We start from the raw sequence: 14242 nt of genomic DNA, 5'->3' as shown, positions 1-14242 counted from the left end.
AATAAAAACTGAAGAGTAAAATTCTAAAGGGGATGCAGGAACAGAGAGGCCTGGGCTATATGTGTACAAATCGCTGAAGGTGGCAGGGCAAGTTGAGAAAGCAGTTAAGAAAGCATACGGGATCCTGGGCTTCATAAATAGAGGCATAGAGTACAAAAGCAAGGAAGTTATGTTGAACCTTTATAAAACACTGGTTTGGCCACAACTGGAGTATTGTGTCCAATCCTGGGTATTGCACTTTAGAAAGGATGTGAAGGCCTTAGGGAGGGTTCAGAAACGACTTATGGTTCCAGGGATGAGGGACTTCAATTATGTGGATAGAGTGGAGAAGCTGGGGTTGATCTCCTTAGAGCAGAGAAGGTTAAGAGGAGATTTCATAGAGGTGTTCAAAATTATGAAGGGTATAGATAAGGTAAATAGATAGAACCTGTTCCCATTGGCGGAAGGATCGAGAACCAGAGGAGACAGATTTAAGGTGATTGGCAAAAGAACCAAAGGCGACATGAGCAAAAACTTTTTTTTTTGTAGCGAGAAGTTATGATCTGGACTGCGCTGCCTGAAAGGGTGGTGGATGCAGACTCAATCGTGGCTTTCAAAAAGGAATTGGATAAATATTTGAGGAGAAAAAAATTTGCAGGGCTACGGGGAAAGAGCGGGGGAATGGGACTAACTGGATTGCTCTGACAAAAAGCCAGCGCCAGCTCGATGGGCCAAATGGCCTCCTTCTGTGCTGTAATGATTCTATGAATTAAGGAACAATAGAGGAGCTATTATGCCATTGGGTGTATACTATAGGCCACCAAATAGTGGGAAGGAGATAGAGGAGCAAATTACAGAAATGTGCAAGAACTATAGTGTAGTGATAATGGGGGACTTTTATCCCAATATAGACTCGGATAGTAACCATGTAAAGGGCAAAGAGGGGGAGGAATTCCTGAAATGTGTACGAGAACTTTCTTGATCAGTGTGTTTCCAGCCAAATGAGGAAGGAAGCAATGCTGGATCTAGTTCCAGGGAATGAAATGGAGCAAATGGAGTATGTTTCTGTGGGGGCGCTTTTGGGGAACAGTGATCATAATATCAGGTTTAGAATATTTATGGAAAAGGACAAGGAATAATCATGGGTAAAAATACTTAACTGGAGGAGGGCTAATTTCAATGAGTTTAAAAAGTGATCTTACCCTGGTGGAATGGAATCAAAAATTGGTAGACAAAACAGTAATTGAACAATGGGAGGCCTTCATGGAGGAGATGGTTTGGGTACAGAGTAGACACATTCCCATGAGGGGGAAAAGGAGGGGAATCCAAAGCTTGAACTCCCTGGATGACCAAAGATATAAAGATTAAAATGAAACAGAAAAAGGAGGCTTATGACAAAATGCAGGGTTCATAATTCATTGGAGAACCAGGCTGAATACAGAAAGTAGAGGAGATCTTAAAAAAAGGGGGCAAAGAGAGTATGAGAGTAAATTAACGGCTAACATAAAAGGGAACCCAAAAGTCTCTTATTAACATAAAAGTAGTAATATGGTAGTCAAAGGAAGAGTGGGGCTGATTAGGGACAAAAAAGGATATCTTCTTGTGGAGGCAGAGGCTATGGTTGAGGTATTAAATGAATATTTTGCATTGGTCTTCACTAGAGAAGGGGATGCTGCCAATGTAGCAGTGAAGGAGGAGGTACTAATGATATTGGATAGGATAAAAATAGATAAGAGGAGGTACCCGCATGCAGAATGACCTGGACAACTGACAGGCTTGGGCTCATAAGTGGCAAGTAACATTCGCGCCAGATAAGTGCCAGGCAATGACCATCTCCAACAAGAGAGAGTCTAACCACCTGCCCTTGATGTTCAATGACATTACCATCGCCGAATCCCCCACCATCAACATCCTGCGGGTCACCATTGACCAGAAACTTAACTGGACTAGCCACATAGATACTGTGGCCACAAGAGCTGGTCAGAGGCTGGGTATTCTGTGGGGAGTGACTTCCCAAAGCCATCTGTAAGGCACAAGTCAGGACTGTGATGGAATACTCTCCACTTGCCTGGATGAGTGCAGCTCCAACAACACTCAAGAAGCTCGACACCATCCAGGATAAAGCAGCCCGCTTGATTGGAACCCGATCCACCACCCGAAACATTCACTCCCTCCACCACCGTGCATCGTGGCTGCAGTGTGTACCATCTACAAGATGCACTGCAGCAACTCGCCAAGACTTCTTTGACAGCATCTCCCAAACCCATGACCTCTACCACCTAGAAGGACAAGGGCAGCAAGTGCATGGGAACAACACCACCTGCACGTTCCCCTCCAAGTCACACAACATCCTGACTTGGAAATATATCTCCGTTCCTTCATCGTCGCTGGATCAAAATCCTGGAACTCCCTACCTAACAGCACTGTGGGAGGACCTTCACCACATGGATAGCAGCAGTTCAAGGCGGCTGCTCACCACTACCTTCTCAGGGCAATTAGGGATGGGCATTAAATGCTGGCCCTGCCAGTGATGCCCCCATCCCATGAATGAATAAAAAAACTTAAAAGATTGGCAGTACTAAAGTAGAAAAGTCACGTGGTCCAGATGGGATGCATCCTTAGTTACTGAGGGAGGTAAGGGTGGAAATTGTGGTGGCTCTGGCCACAATCTTCCAATCCTCTTTAGATGTGGGGGCAGTGCCAGAGGACTGGAGGATTGTAAATGTTACACCCCTGTTTTTTTTAAAAAAAAAGGGGGAGAGGGTAAACCTGGCAATTACAGGCCAGTCAGCCTAACATCGATGGTGGGGAAACTTTGAGACAATAATTCGGGACAAAATTAATTGACACTTGGGAAAGTATGGGCTAATAAATGAAAGTCAGCACGGATTTGTTAAAGGAAAATCATGTTGACTAAATTGATTGAGTTCTTTGATGAAGTAATGGAGGGTTGATGAGGGTAGTGCGGTTGGTGTTTTGTATATAGACTTTCCCATCTTCCGCCCTCCATAAACTTGAGCTCATCCAAAACTCTGCCTGTATGCTGACTCGCATCAAGTCCCGCTCACCCATCACCCCTGTGCTCGCTAACCTACGTTGGTTCCCAGTCTGGGAATACCTCAATTTTAAAATTCTCACCCTTGTTTTCAAATCCCTCCACGGTCTTGCCCCTCCCTATCTCTGTAACCTCCTCTAGCTCTACAGTGTTCCGAGGTCTCTGCGCTCCTCTATTTCTTGCCTCTTGCGTATCCCTGATTTTAATCGCTCCGCCATTGGCGGCTGTGCCTTCAGCCCTAAGCTCTGGAATTCTCTACCTCTCTCCTCCTTTTAAGATGCTCCTTAAAAACTAACTCTTTTCCCAAGCTTTTAGTCACATGTCCTAATATCTCCTTATGTGGCTCGGTGTCAAATTTTGTTTGATTGCTTTTGTGAAGCGCCTTGGGATGTTTAAAGGCGCTATATAAATGCAAGTTGTTGTTTGATGAAGTACCACCATAATAGACTTGGTAGCAAAATTAAAGCCCATGTGAGTAAAGGGATAGTGACAGCGTGGATACAAACTTGGCTAAGAGGCAGAAAGCAGAGACTAGTGGTAACTGGTTATTTATCAGACTGGAGGGAAATATACGGTGGTGTCCCAACTGCTCTTTTTGATATATATTAATGATCTGGACTTTGGTATAGGGGACATCATTTTAAAGTTTGCAGATGATACAAAACTCAGAAATGTAGTAAACAATGCGGAGGATAGCAGCTAACTTCAGGAGGACATAAACAGATTGGTGAAATGGGCAGGCATGTGACAGATGACATTTAATGCAGAGAAGAGCGAAGTGATGCATTTGGAAGGAAGGAAAAATGAATACAATGGTAGAATTTTAAAGTGGGTGCAGGAACAGAGAGATGTGGCGGATTGCATACAGAAATCTTAAGCATGATTTTCCTTTCATAAACCCATGCTGACTTTGTCCAATCCCGTTAATGCCTCCAAGTGTTCTGTTATCACATCTTTTATAATAGACTCTAGCATTTTCACCACTACTGATGTTAGGCTAACTGGTCTGTAATTCCCTGTTTTTTCTCTTCCCTCCTTTTTTAAATAGTGGGGTTACATTTGCCACCCTCCAATCTGTAGGAACTGTTCCAGAGTTTATAGAATTTTGGAAGATGGTCACCAATGCATCCACTATTTCCAGGGCCACTTCCTTTAGTACTCTGGGATGTAGATTATCAGGCCCTGGGGATTTGTCAGCCTTTAGCCCCATTAATTTCCCTAGCACTATTTTTCTTACTAACACTGGTTTCCTTCAGTTCCTCCCTCTCACTAGATCCTTGGTTCCCTGACATTTCTGGGAGGTTGTTTGTGTCCTCCTTTGTGAAGACAGAACCAAAGTATGTGTTTAATTGTTCTGCCATTTCTTTGTTCCCTATTATAATTTCCCCAATTTCTGACTGTAAGGGACCTACATTTGTCTTCACTAATCTTTTTCTCTTGACATATTTATAGAAGCTTTTACAGTCAGTTTTTATGTTCCCTGCTGGTTTACTCTCATACTCTATTTTTCCCCTCTTAATCAATCTCTTTGTCCTTCTTTGCTGAATTCTGAACTGCTCCCAGTCCTCAGGCTTGCTGCTTTTTCTGGCAATTTTCTATGTCTCCTCTTTGGATTTAATACTATCCCTAATTTCTTTTGTAAGCCACGGTTGATCCACCTTTCCTGTTTTATTTTTGCGCCAGACAGGAATGAATAATTGTTGTAATTCCTGCATACGCTCTTTAAATATTAGCCATTGCCTATCCACCCTCATCCCTTTTAGTAAAGTTCTCCAATCTATCATAGCCAACTCGCACCTCATACTTTCGTAATTTCCTTTATTTAGATTCAGGACCCTAGTTTCGGATTCAACTACTTCACTCTCCATCTTAATGAGGAATTCTATCATGTTATGGTCGCTCTTCCCTAAGGCACCTCGAACAACAAGATTGTTAATGAATTCTTTCTCATTGCACAATACCCAGTCTCGGATCGCCTGTTCTCTAGTTGGTTCCTCAATGTATTGGTCTAGAAAACCATCACATACACACTCCAGGAATTCCTCCCCCACAGTATTATCGCTAAATTGGCTTGACCAATCTATATGTAGATTAAAGTCACCCATGATTATAGTTGTACCCTTCTTGCATGCATCTCTAATTTCCTGTTTAATGCCCTCCCCTACATCTCCACTACTGTTTGGGGGGCCTTTAGACAACCCACACCAACGTTTTCTGCCCCTTGGTGTTTCTTAGCTCCACCCATACAGATTCCACATCGTGATTTTCCGAGCCAATATCCTTCCTCGCTATTGCATTGAATTCCTCCTTTACTAACAACACTACCCCACCTCCTTTCCCTTTTTGCCTGTCCTTCCTAAATAACCCCTGGATGTTCAGTTCCTATCCTTGGTCACCCTGCAGCCATGTCTTTGTAATTGCAACTATATCATAACTGTTAATATCTATCTGCGCTGTTAATTCATCTAGCTTATTGCGAATGCTCCGCGCATTAAGATACAATGCCTTTAGACTTATCTTTTTAAGATTGCTAGTCATCTTAGGGCCATAGTGCAAAATAAAACTATTTGTTTTTCGCCCTTGTTTTCTCTGCCGTCCACTATTGCTTCTTCCCTTTCTGTCTTTTGTTTCTATCCTTGTTTCCCCCTCCTCTGTCTCCCTGCTCAGGTTCCCATCCCCCTGCCATTCTAGTTTGAACCTTCCCCAACAGCACTAGCTGTTCAAGAGTAACTTTCAGAAAGGAATTGGATATATACTTGGAAAGGAAAATTTTCAGGGCTATGGGGAAAGAGCCCAGCACAATGGGCCGAATGAACAAAAGCAATAGGAGCAGAAGTAGGCCATACGGCCCCTTGAGCCTGCTCCGCCATTCAATCAGAGCATGGCTGATCTACGACCTCAACTCCACTTTCCTGCCTGATCCCCATAATCCCTTGATTCCCCTAGAGTCCAAAAATTTATCCATCTCAGCCTTGAATATATTCAATGACTCAGCATCCACACCCCCTGGGGTAGAGAATTCTAAAAATTCACAACCCTTTGAGTGAAGAAATTCCTCCTCATCTCAGCCTTGAATGGCCGACCCATTATCCTGCGACTATCCCCCCTATTTCTAGACACTAGCCAGGGGAAACAATCTCTCAGCATCCACCCTGTCAAGCCCCTTCATAATCTTATATGTTTCAATGAGATCACTTCTCATTCTTCCAAACTCGAGAGTATAGGCCCATTCCAATCAACCTTTCTTCATAGGACAACCCTCTCATACCACGAATTAATCTAGTGAACCTTTGTTGCACCGCTTCTAAGGCAAGTATATCCTTCCTTAGATAAGGAGACCAATTCCAGGTGAGGTCTCACTAAAGCCCTGTACAACTGTAGTAAGACTTCCCTACTCTTATACTCCAACCCCCTTGCAATAAAGGCCAGCATGCCATTTGTTTTCCTAATTGCCTGCTGTACCTGCATACTAACTTTTTGTGTTTCTTGTACGAGGACACCCAAGTCTCTCTGAACAACAACTTTTAATAGTTTCTCACCATTTAAAAAAAAATAGTCTGTTTCTATTCTTCCTACCAAAGTGAATAACCTCACATTTCCCCACATTATACTCCATCTGCCACCTTCTTGCCCACTCACTTAATTTGTCTATATCCTTTTGCAGACTCTTTGTGTCTCCGCACAGCTTACTTTCTCACTTAGCTTTGTATCGTCGGCAAACTTGGATACATTACACAGGGTCCCTTCATCTAAGTCACTAATATTGATTGTAAATAGCCGAGGCCCAAGCACCGATCCTTGCAGTACCCAAACTAGTTACTGCCTGCCAACTTGAGAATGACCTGTTTATATCCCTACTCTCTGTTTTCTATCCGTTAACCAATCCTCTATCCATGCTAATATGTTACCCCCAACCCCTTGAGCCCTTACCTTGTGTAACAACCTTTTGTGTGGCACCTTATTGAATGCCGTTTGAAAATCCAAATATACTACATCCACTGGTTCCCCTTTATCTACCCTGCCAGTTACATCCTCAAAACTCTAGTAAATTTGTCAAACAATTTCCCTTTCATAAAACCATTTTGACTCTGCCTAATCATATGATTTTCTAATAATGGATTCCTTAATAATGGATTCCAGCATTTTCCCAATGCCCGATGTCAGGCTAACTGGCCTGTAGTTCCCTGTTTTCTTTCTTCCTCCCTTCTTGAATAGCAGGGTAACATTTGCTACCTTCCAGTCTACTGGGACTGTTCCAGAATCTAGAGAATTTTGGAAGATCATAACCAATGCATCCACTATCTCTGCAGTCATCTCTTTTGGAACCCTAGGATGGAGGCCATCAGGCCTACGGGATTTGTTGGCTTTTAGACCCATTAGTTTGTCCAGTATTTTTTCTCTAGTGTTATTAATTGTTTTAAGTTCCTCACTCACATTTACCCCTTGGTTCCCCACTGTTTTTGGTATGCTTTTTGTGTCTTCTGCTGTGAAGACAGATACAAAATATTTGTTTAACGCATCTGCCATTTCCTGATTCCCCATTATAATTTCTCCTGTCTCAGCCTCTAAGGGACTAACATTTACTTTTGCTACTCTCTTCCTTTTTACATACTTGTAGAAGCTCTTACAATCCATTTTTATATTTCTTTCTAGTTTACTTTCATTTTCTATTTTCTCCCTTTTTATCAATTTTTTGGTCATCCATTATAGGTCTCTTTCAATCTAAACTCTCCTTAACTTCCTTAGTTAGCCACGTGTGGATCACTTTTCCCATGGAGTTTTTATTTCTCAATGGAATGTATATTTGTTGAGAATATTGAAATATTTCTTTAAATGTTTGCCATTGCTTTTCAACTGTCAAACCCTTTAATGTAATTTTCCAATCTACCTTTGACAACTTGCCCCTCATACTTATGAAATTGGCTTTATTTCAGTTTAAGACTGTAGTTTCTGACTTAAAACTCAATGTGAAATTCTATCATATTATGATCACTCTTCCCTAGAGGCTCTTTTACTGTGAGATTACTAATTAACCCTATCTCTTTACATTATACAAGATTTAAAATAGCCTGTTCTCTGGTTTGTTCCATGACGTATTGCTCTAGGAAACTGTTTCAAATACATTCCATGAACTCATCTTCCAAACTACCTTTGCCAATTTGATTTGCCCATCTATATGCAGATTAAAGTCCCCCATGGTGACTGCATTTCCTTTGTTACAAGCTCCTATTATTTCATGATTAATACTCTGTTCCAATGGTATTGCTACTATTGGGGGGCCTATAAACTACTCCGAGTTTTCTGCCCCTTATTATTTCTAATTTCCATCCATATTGATTCAACTACCTGATCTTCCGAGCCAAGATCCTTTCTCACCACTGTCCTTATTTCATCCTTTATTATTAAGGCTACACCACCTCGTTTTCCATTTTGCCTGTCTTTTCTAAATGTCATGTACCCTGGAATATTTAGTTTCCAACCTCAGTCATTTTGCAACCAGGCCTCTGTAATGGCTATTAGGTCAAACTCATTTATCTCTATTTGTGCAATTAATTCATGTATCTTGTTGCGAATGCTCCGTGCATTCGGATAAAGAGCCATTAATTTTGACTTTATACCATTTTTTCCTGCTTTGACCTTACTTGTTGCACTGTTATTGGATTGGTAAACTCTCTGTCCCTTCTTGCCACACTCCGCTTATCTTTACCCAAATCACTACACTGTTCTATTGTCTTAACTTTTCTCATTAGATTTATAAATTTCCCCGTACCTGACCCCTCCCCAACCCCCCTTTTAGTTTAAAGCCCTATCAACAGCCCTAGTTATTCGATTCACCAGGACGCTGGTGCCAGCCCGATTTAGGTGGAGCCCGTCCTGTCGGAACAGCTCCCCCTTTCCCCAGTACTGGTGCTAGTGCCTCATGAATTAAAACCCCTTCCTCCCACACCAGTCTTTGGCCACGCATTTAACTCTCTGATCTGTTTGTCCCTATGCCAATTTGGACACGGTAGTAATCCAGAGATTGTTTCCTTTGAGGTTCTGCTTATTTATTTAGACCCCAGCTCCTCAAACTGTCTCAGCAGAACCCCATTCTTAGTTCTACCTATGTCGTTGGTTCCTACATAGACCATGACAACTGGATCCTCCCCCTCATGCTCCAAGTTCTTTTCCAGCCGCGAGGAGATATCCATAACCCTAACACTGGGCAGGCAACACAGCCTTCGGGACTCTCGGTCGTGGCTGCAGAGAACAGTGCCTGTCCCCCTGACTGTACTATTCCCCCATGACTACCACATTCCTTTTTACTCCCCCCACTTGAATAGCCTCCTGTACCTCAGTGCCATGGTCAGTTTGCCCATCCTCCCTGCAGTCCTTGCTCTCATCCATGCAGGCAGTAAGTACCTCGTACCTGTTGGACGAGGTTAAGGGCTGAGGCTCCTCCATCACTAGATCCTGGGTCCCCTTACCTGCCTGACTCGCAGTCACACCCTCCGCTCCCTGAATACTGAACGAATCTCCCTCTTTGCTGTAAGATTCTACGCTTCTATTTATTTATTGCCAGAAAAATTCAGTATTTTTAGAACGGTCAAAAGTGCTCTGGGGGTTTGCATCCACTGTTTAGTTTACAAAAATGTTTTGAATTCAGCCAGACTGATAAACTGAAAGGAAAACTTAAGTTTTACTTCTCACTCCAGAAGTAAGCTGAAAATTCTTTGATTTTTACTATTATTTGCTATCTGAATCTGCAGTTATGTCAGTTGGATTACAGGAATGAAAAGTTGCAATTCTTTTTTGAAACAGAGTTGCTTCTATACAACTCTCACTGTGAGAAATGTTTCCAGTTTCATATAATACTTATTTATAACTGGATGTTGCAATTGTGTATTGTAATTTTTTTCAATGAGTTTTAGGTATTGAAAAGGTGGAATGACAGGGCACAAACTTGTCGAGAGATGTCTCTTGACACCCCCCCCGCCCCCCCCCCCCCCCCCCGCACGACGCAGTGCGTTCATACAATATTTGTATTTTTCAAGCGGTAGTGACAGGTACATATTTAAAATGAGCTTTTTTCAGCGCGAAATATATTTCAGCATTTGGGTTCTGAAAATAAATTATTTTTTAATAACTTGCATTCAGGCTCCAGGATCATTTTGACAACTGTAACTCATCTCAAGTGGGATATTACTCTCTGGAAATACCGAAGGGCCAATGTCAAGAAGTTACTTGACTCTTCTTATTGCAAGATGTATGTTTTGTTAGCGTTTCAGTTCAGTGTGGTACTTTCTGATTGATTAGAGTAATGGAGAGGAATAAAGGTTCTGACAATACAACCTGAGCTTGAAATAAACAGCAAATTTAGCTTCATCTCTTCTAGAAATGTGTGAAGGGTGTATTCTTTCTTTTAGGCTTGCTGCAGGCTCAGTATCGTATGGCCACTGAAATACAGAAGCAGACAATTGGTCTTGCATTACAAGGTAAAGATGTTCTTGGTGCTGCAAAGACTGGATCTGGGAAGACGCTGGCATTTCTTATTCCTGTAAGTGACTGGGATTAAAGGAGGAGGGTTTCTATTAATGAAAAACTGATTTGGTAGACCTAAGCCAAGACAAAATGAATGAAGTTTATGAAATAATATGCAAGTTTGTTTTGTATTATTCTATATAATAAAAATCTTGCGTCTGTGTGCGCTTTTGACGACATAAGCAGTTTCCATTATAATTGTGGATCTAGGAATTTATAGGAATATAAGTAAGGACAGAGTGTATACCATTCTATGATTAATATGGGGACGAAGTTATGTCTGCACACCCTGTTTCAACTATCCCCCCGCCCTCTAATTACACTTCATCTGAAGACTGCAGTTGATCCTGACTCCCTGTGTGCTTTGCCACAGGAGATTGACTAATTTTATATATTTATTTAATGTTATAGTATAAAACCTTCAGCTATTGTATGGAAAATGGAAAGCTGCTTGTTGTTTCTCCCTGCCGTGCCCCCCCCCCCCCTCACTTTTTGGAAACCTGAGGGAAAGGATGACTGCTCTGTGCTTATTGGCATTCTATGAACACAGCCTTATTGACGAGGGCAAGTGATTTGGCGCAGCCTGGTATGACCACCTATGTCAAATCTTGTGAATTTGTACACTTGCTGTTTAATGTGCAATTTGCTAACCAAGTACTGGAGTTTCACATGCCCTAGTAGTTAATTGCTGTTGTTTATATGGGATTCCAGTCGATTAAAACATTGACTCAGTAATTGGTGAGTAGACTTGTGGCATGATTATATTGATTATTGGACAATTATTGAATCTGCTGATGTGGTCCATTATTCTAAATGTTACAAATTTCTGGTTAAATGTACATTGTTTTGTTAAGTAATATGAATCTGCTTATTTAAACTGTATCCTAGTCAATAAATGTATCAGTTGTGGATCTAAAAAATACACACATACTTTCCATTAACTTCATACTGATTTTACTGTTGCCAGTCTGCCAGGAAATAAATGGCCAATTCAAATGCATACACAGCATTTGCACCATGACCATGCAGCTTGGTTCAAAGACAAGTTGATTAAAAAGCAGCAGAAAACTAATATGTTTGTCAACTTATTAATCAAACAAGTTGTCTTCAGCTAAAGCTTACGTTCACAATAGTATGCTTGCCACTCTGTAGGTATTGGAATGTCTTTATCGTCAGCAATGGACATCGGAAGATGGAATGGGCGCTCTTATCATATCTCCTACCAGAGAACTGGCGTATCAGACCTTTGAGGTCCTACGCAAAGTGGGGAAAAATCATGAATTTTCAGCTGGACTTGTAATAGGAGGGAAGGTAGGCATTAAGAAAGTTGTTACATAATTGTTTTGCTTATAGGTTGAGGTACAAAGACACACTAAGGAAAAGATATTTAAAAACATTAACATTAGGTGAACCTGTATTGTTTATTTGCTACAAAATGACCATTTCTTGGCATGTCAGACAATGAACAATGTTATTTGGGAACTGTGTAATCATGGTAGTTACAGCACAGGAGGAGGCCATTCGGCCCATCGTGCCTGTGCCGGCTCTTTGAAAGAGCTACCCAATTATTCCCATTCCTCTGCTCTTTCTCCATAGCTCTGAAGATGTTTTCCTTTCAAGTATTTATCCAATTCCCTTTTGAAAGTTACTATTGAATCTGCTTCCACCACCCTTTCAGGCAGTGCATTCCAGATCATAACATCTTGCTGTGTTTAAAAAAAAAATGATTCCTCATGTCGCCTCTGGCTCTTTTGCCGATCACCTTAAATCTATGTCCTCTGGTTACTGACCCTTCTGCCACTGGAAACAGTTTCTCCTTATTTACTCTGTCAAACCTGTCATGTTTTTGAACACCTCTTTCAAATCTCCTCTTAACCTTCTCTGTTCAAAGGAGAACAACCCCCAGCTTCTCCAGCCTCTTCTCATCCCTGGGACCATTCTAGTAAATATCTTCTGCACCCTCACTAGGGACTGACATCCTTCCTAAAGTGTGGTGCCCAGAATTGAACACAATACTCCAGCTACGGCCTAACCAGCGTTTTACAAAGGTTTAGCAGAACTTCCTTGCATTTGTAATCTATGCCTCTATCAATAAAGCCCAGGATCTTTCTCAACAGCTTTCTCAACTTGTCCTGCCACCTTCAAAAATTTGTGTGTGTGCACCCCCAGGTCTCTGTTCCTTCACCCTCTTTAAAATTGTACCATTTAGTTCACATTGCCTCTCATTCTTCCTACCAAAGTGCATCACTTCACACTTCTCTGCGTTAAATGTCATCTGGCATGTGTCTGCCTATGTCCTCCTGAAGTCTGTTACTATCCTCCACGTTTGAGTTTTGTGTCATCTGCAAACTTTGAACTTATACCCTCTATACCCAAGTCCAGGTCAAATGTATATCAAAAAGAGCAGTGGTCCCAATACTAACCCTAGGGGATCACCACTATACTTCCCTCCAATCTGAAAAACAACCGTTCACCACTGCACTTTGCTTCTGTCCTAGCTAATTTTGTATCCACGCTACCGCTGTCCCTTTAATCCCATGGGCTTTAATTTTGCTAACAAGTCTATTATGTGGTACTTTATCAAATGCCTTTTGAAAGTCCATATACACAACATTAACCAAACTACCCACATCAACCCCCTCTGTTACTTCATTAAAGAACTCAATTAAGTTAATTAAACACGATTTTCCTTTAACAAATCTGTGCTGACTTTCATTTATTAGCCCATACTTTTCCAAGTGTCAATTAATGTTGTCCCAGACTATTGTGTCTCAAAGTCCCCACCTGCTCCACCCCCCCCCTAATCAAAGTTAAGCTGACTGGCCTGTAATGCCGAGTTTATCCTTTTTTTTTGAACAGGGTGTAACATTTGCAATCCTCCAGTCTTCCGGCACCATCCCCACATCTAAGGAGGTTTGGAAGATTGTGGCCCGAGCCTCTGCAATTTCCACCCTTACTTCCCTCAATAACCTAGGATGCATCCCATCTAGACTGAGTGACTTTTCTACTTTGAGCACTGCCAATCTTTTAATCACCTTTTTATCCATTATTGCTACTACTTCCTCCTTTACTGATACAATGGCAGCATCCTCTTCTTTAGTGAAGACGGATATGAAATATTTATTTAGTGCCTCAGCCATGCCCTCTGGCTCCACAAGAAGCTCACCTTTTTTGTTCCTAATTGGTCCAATGCTTCCTTTGACTACCGTTTTACTTTTTGTGTGTTTAGAAAAGATCTTTGGGTTCCCTTTTATGTTAGTTGCTAATCTATTCCTGTACTCTCCTTGCCCCTCTTATTCCCTTTTTTAGATCTCTTCTGTACTTTCTGTATTATTAACTTTACATTCATCATAAGCCTCCTTTTTCTGTTTTATTTTAATCTCTCTATCTTTAGTCATCCAGGGAGCTCTAGCTTTGGATGCCCTTCCTTTCCCCCTCGTAGGGAATGTGACTACTCTGTACCCAAACCCACTCCTCCTTGAAGGTCTCCCATTGTTCAATTATTGTTTTGCCTACCAATTTTTGATTCCAATCCACCTGGGCAAGATCCCTTTTTAACACTCACTGAAATTAGCCCTCCTCCAGTTAATCATTTTCACATTTGATTGTTCCATGTCCTTTTCCATAACTATTCTAAACCTATGATCACTGTTCCCCAAATACACCCCCACTGAAACATGCTCCACC

At 41.6% G+C, this 14242-nt stretch overlaps 1 protein-coding gene across 1 annotated transcript in view; it reads left to right on the top strand.

Moving 5' to 3' along the window:
• The window catches only part of ddx10 (DEAD (Asp-Glu-Ala-Asp) box polypeptide 10), a 306011-nt gene that overhangs the window by 18624 nt on the left and 273145 nt on the right, over nucleotides 1-14242 (top strand). The window contains exons 3-4 of the mRNA XM_067986115.1: nucleotides 10441-10571; nucleotides 11708-11866. Coding sequence (XP_067842216.1) covers nucleotides 10441-10571; nucleotides 11708-11866 — 290 coding nt within the window. The remainder of the gene's footprint in view (nucleotides 1-10440; nucleotides 10572-11707; nucleotides 11867-14242) is intronic.

Source organism: Heptranchias perlo, chromosome 6 (genome assembly GCF_035084215.1).
Source record: "Heptranchias perlo isolate sHepPer1 chromosome 6, sHepPer1.hap1, whole genome shotgun sequence".
Taxonomy (NCBI): domain Eukaryota; kingdom Metazoa; phylum Chordata; class Chondrichthyes; order Hexanchiformes; family Hexanchidae; genus Heptranchias; species Heptranchias perlo.
Note: the sequence above shows the minus strand (reverse complement) of the source record. Positions and strands in the feature narration are given on the sequence as shown.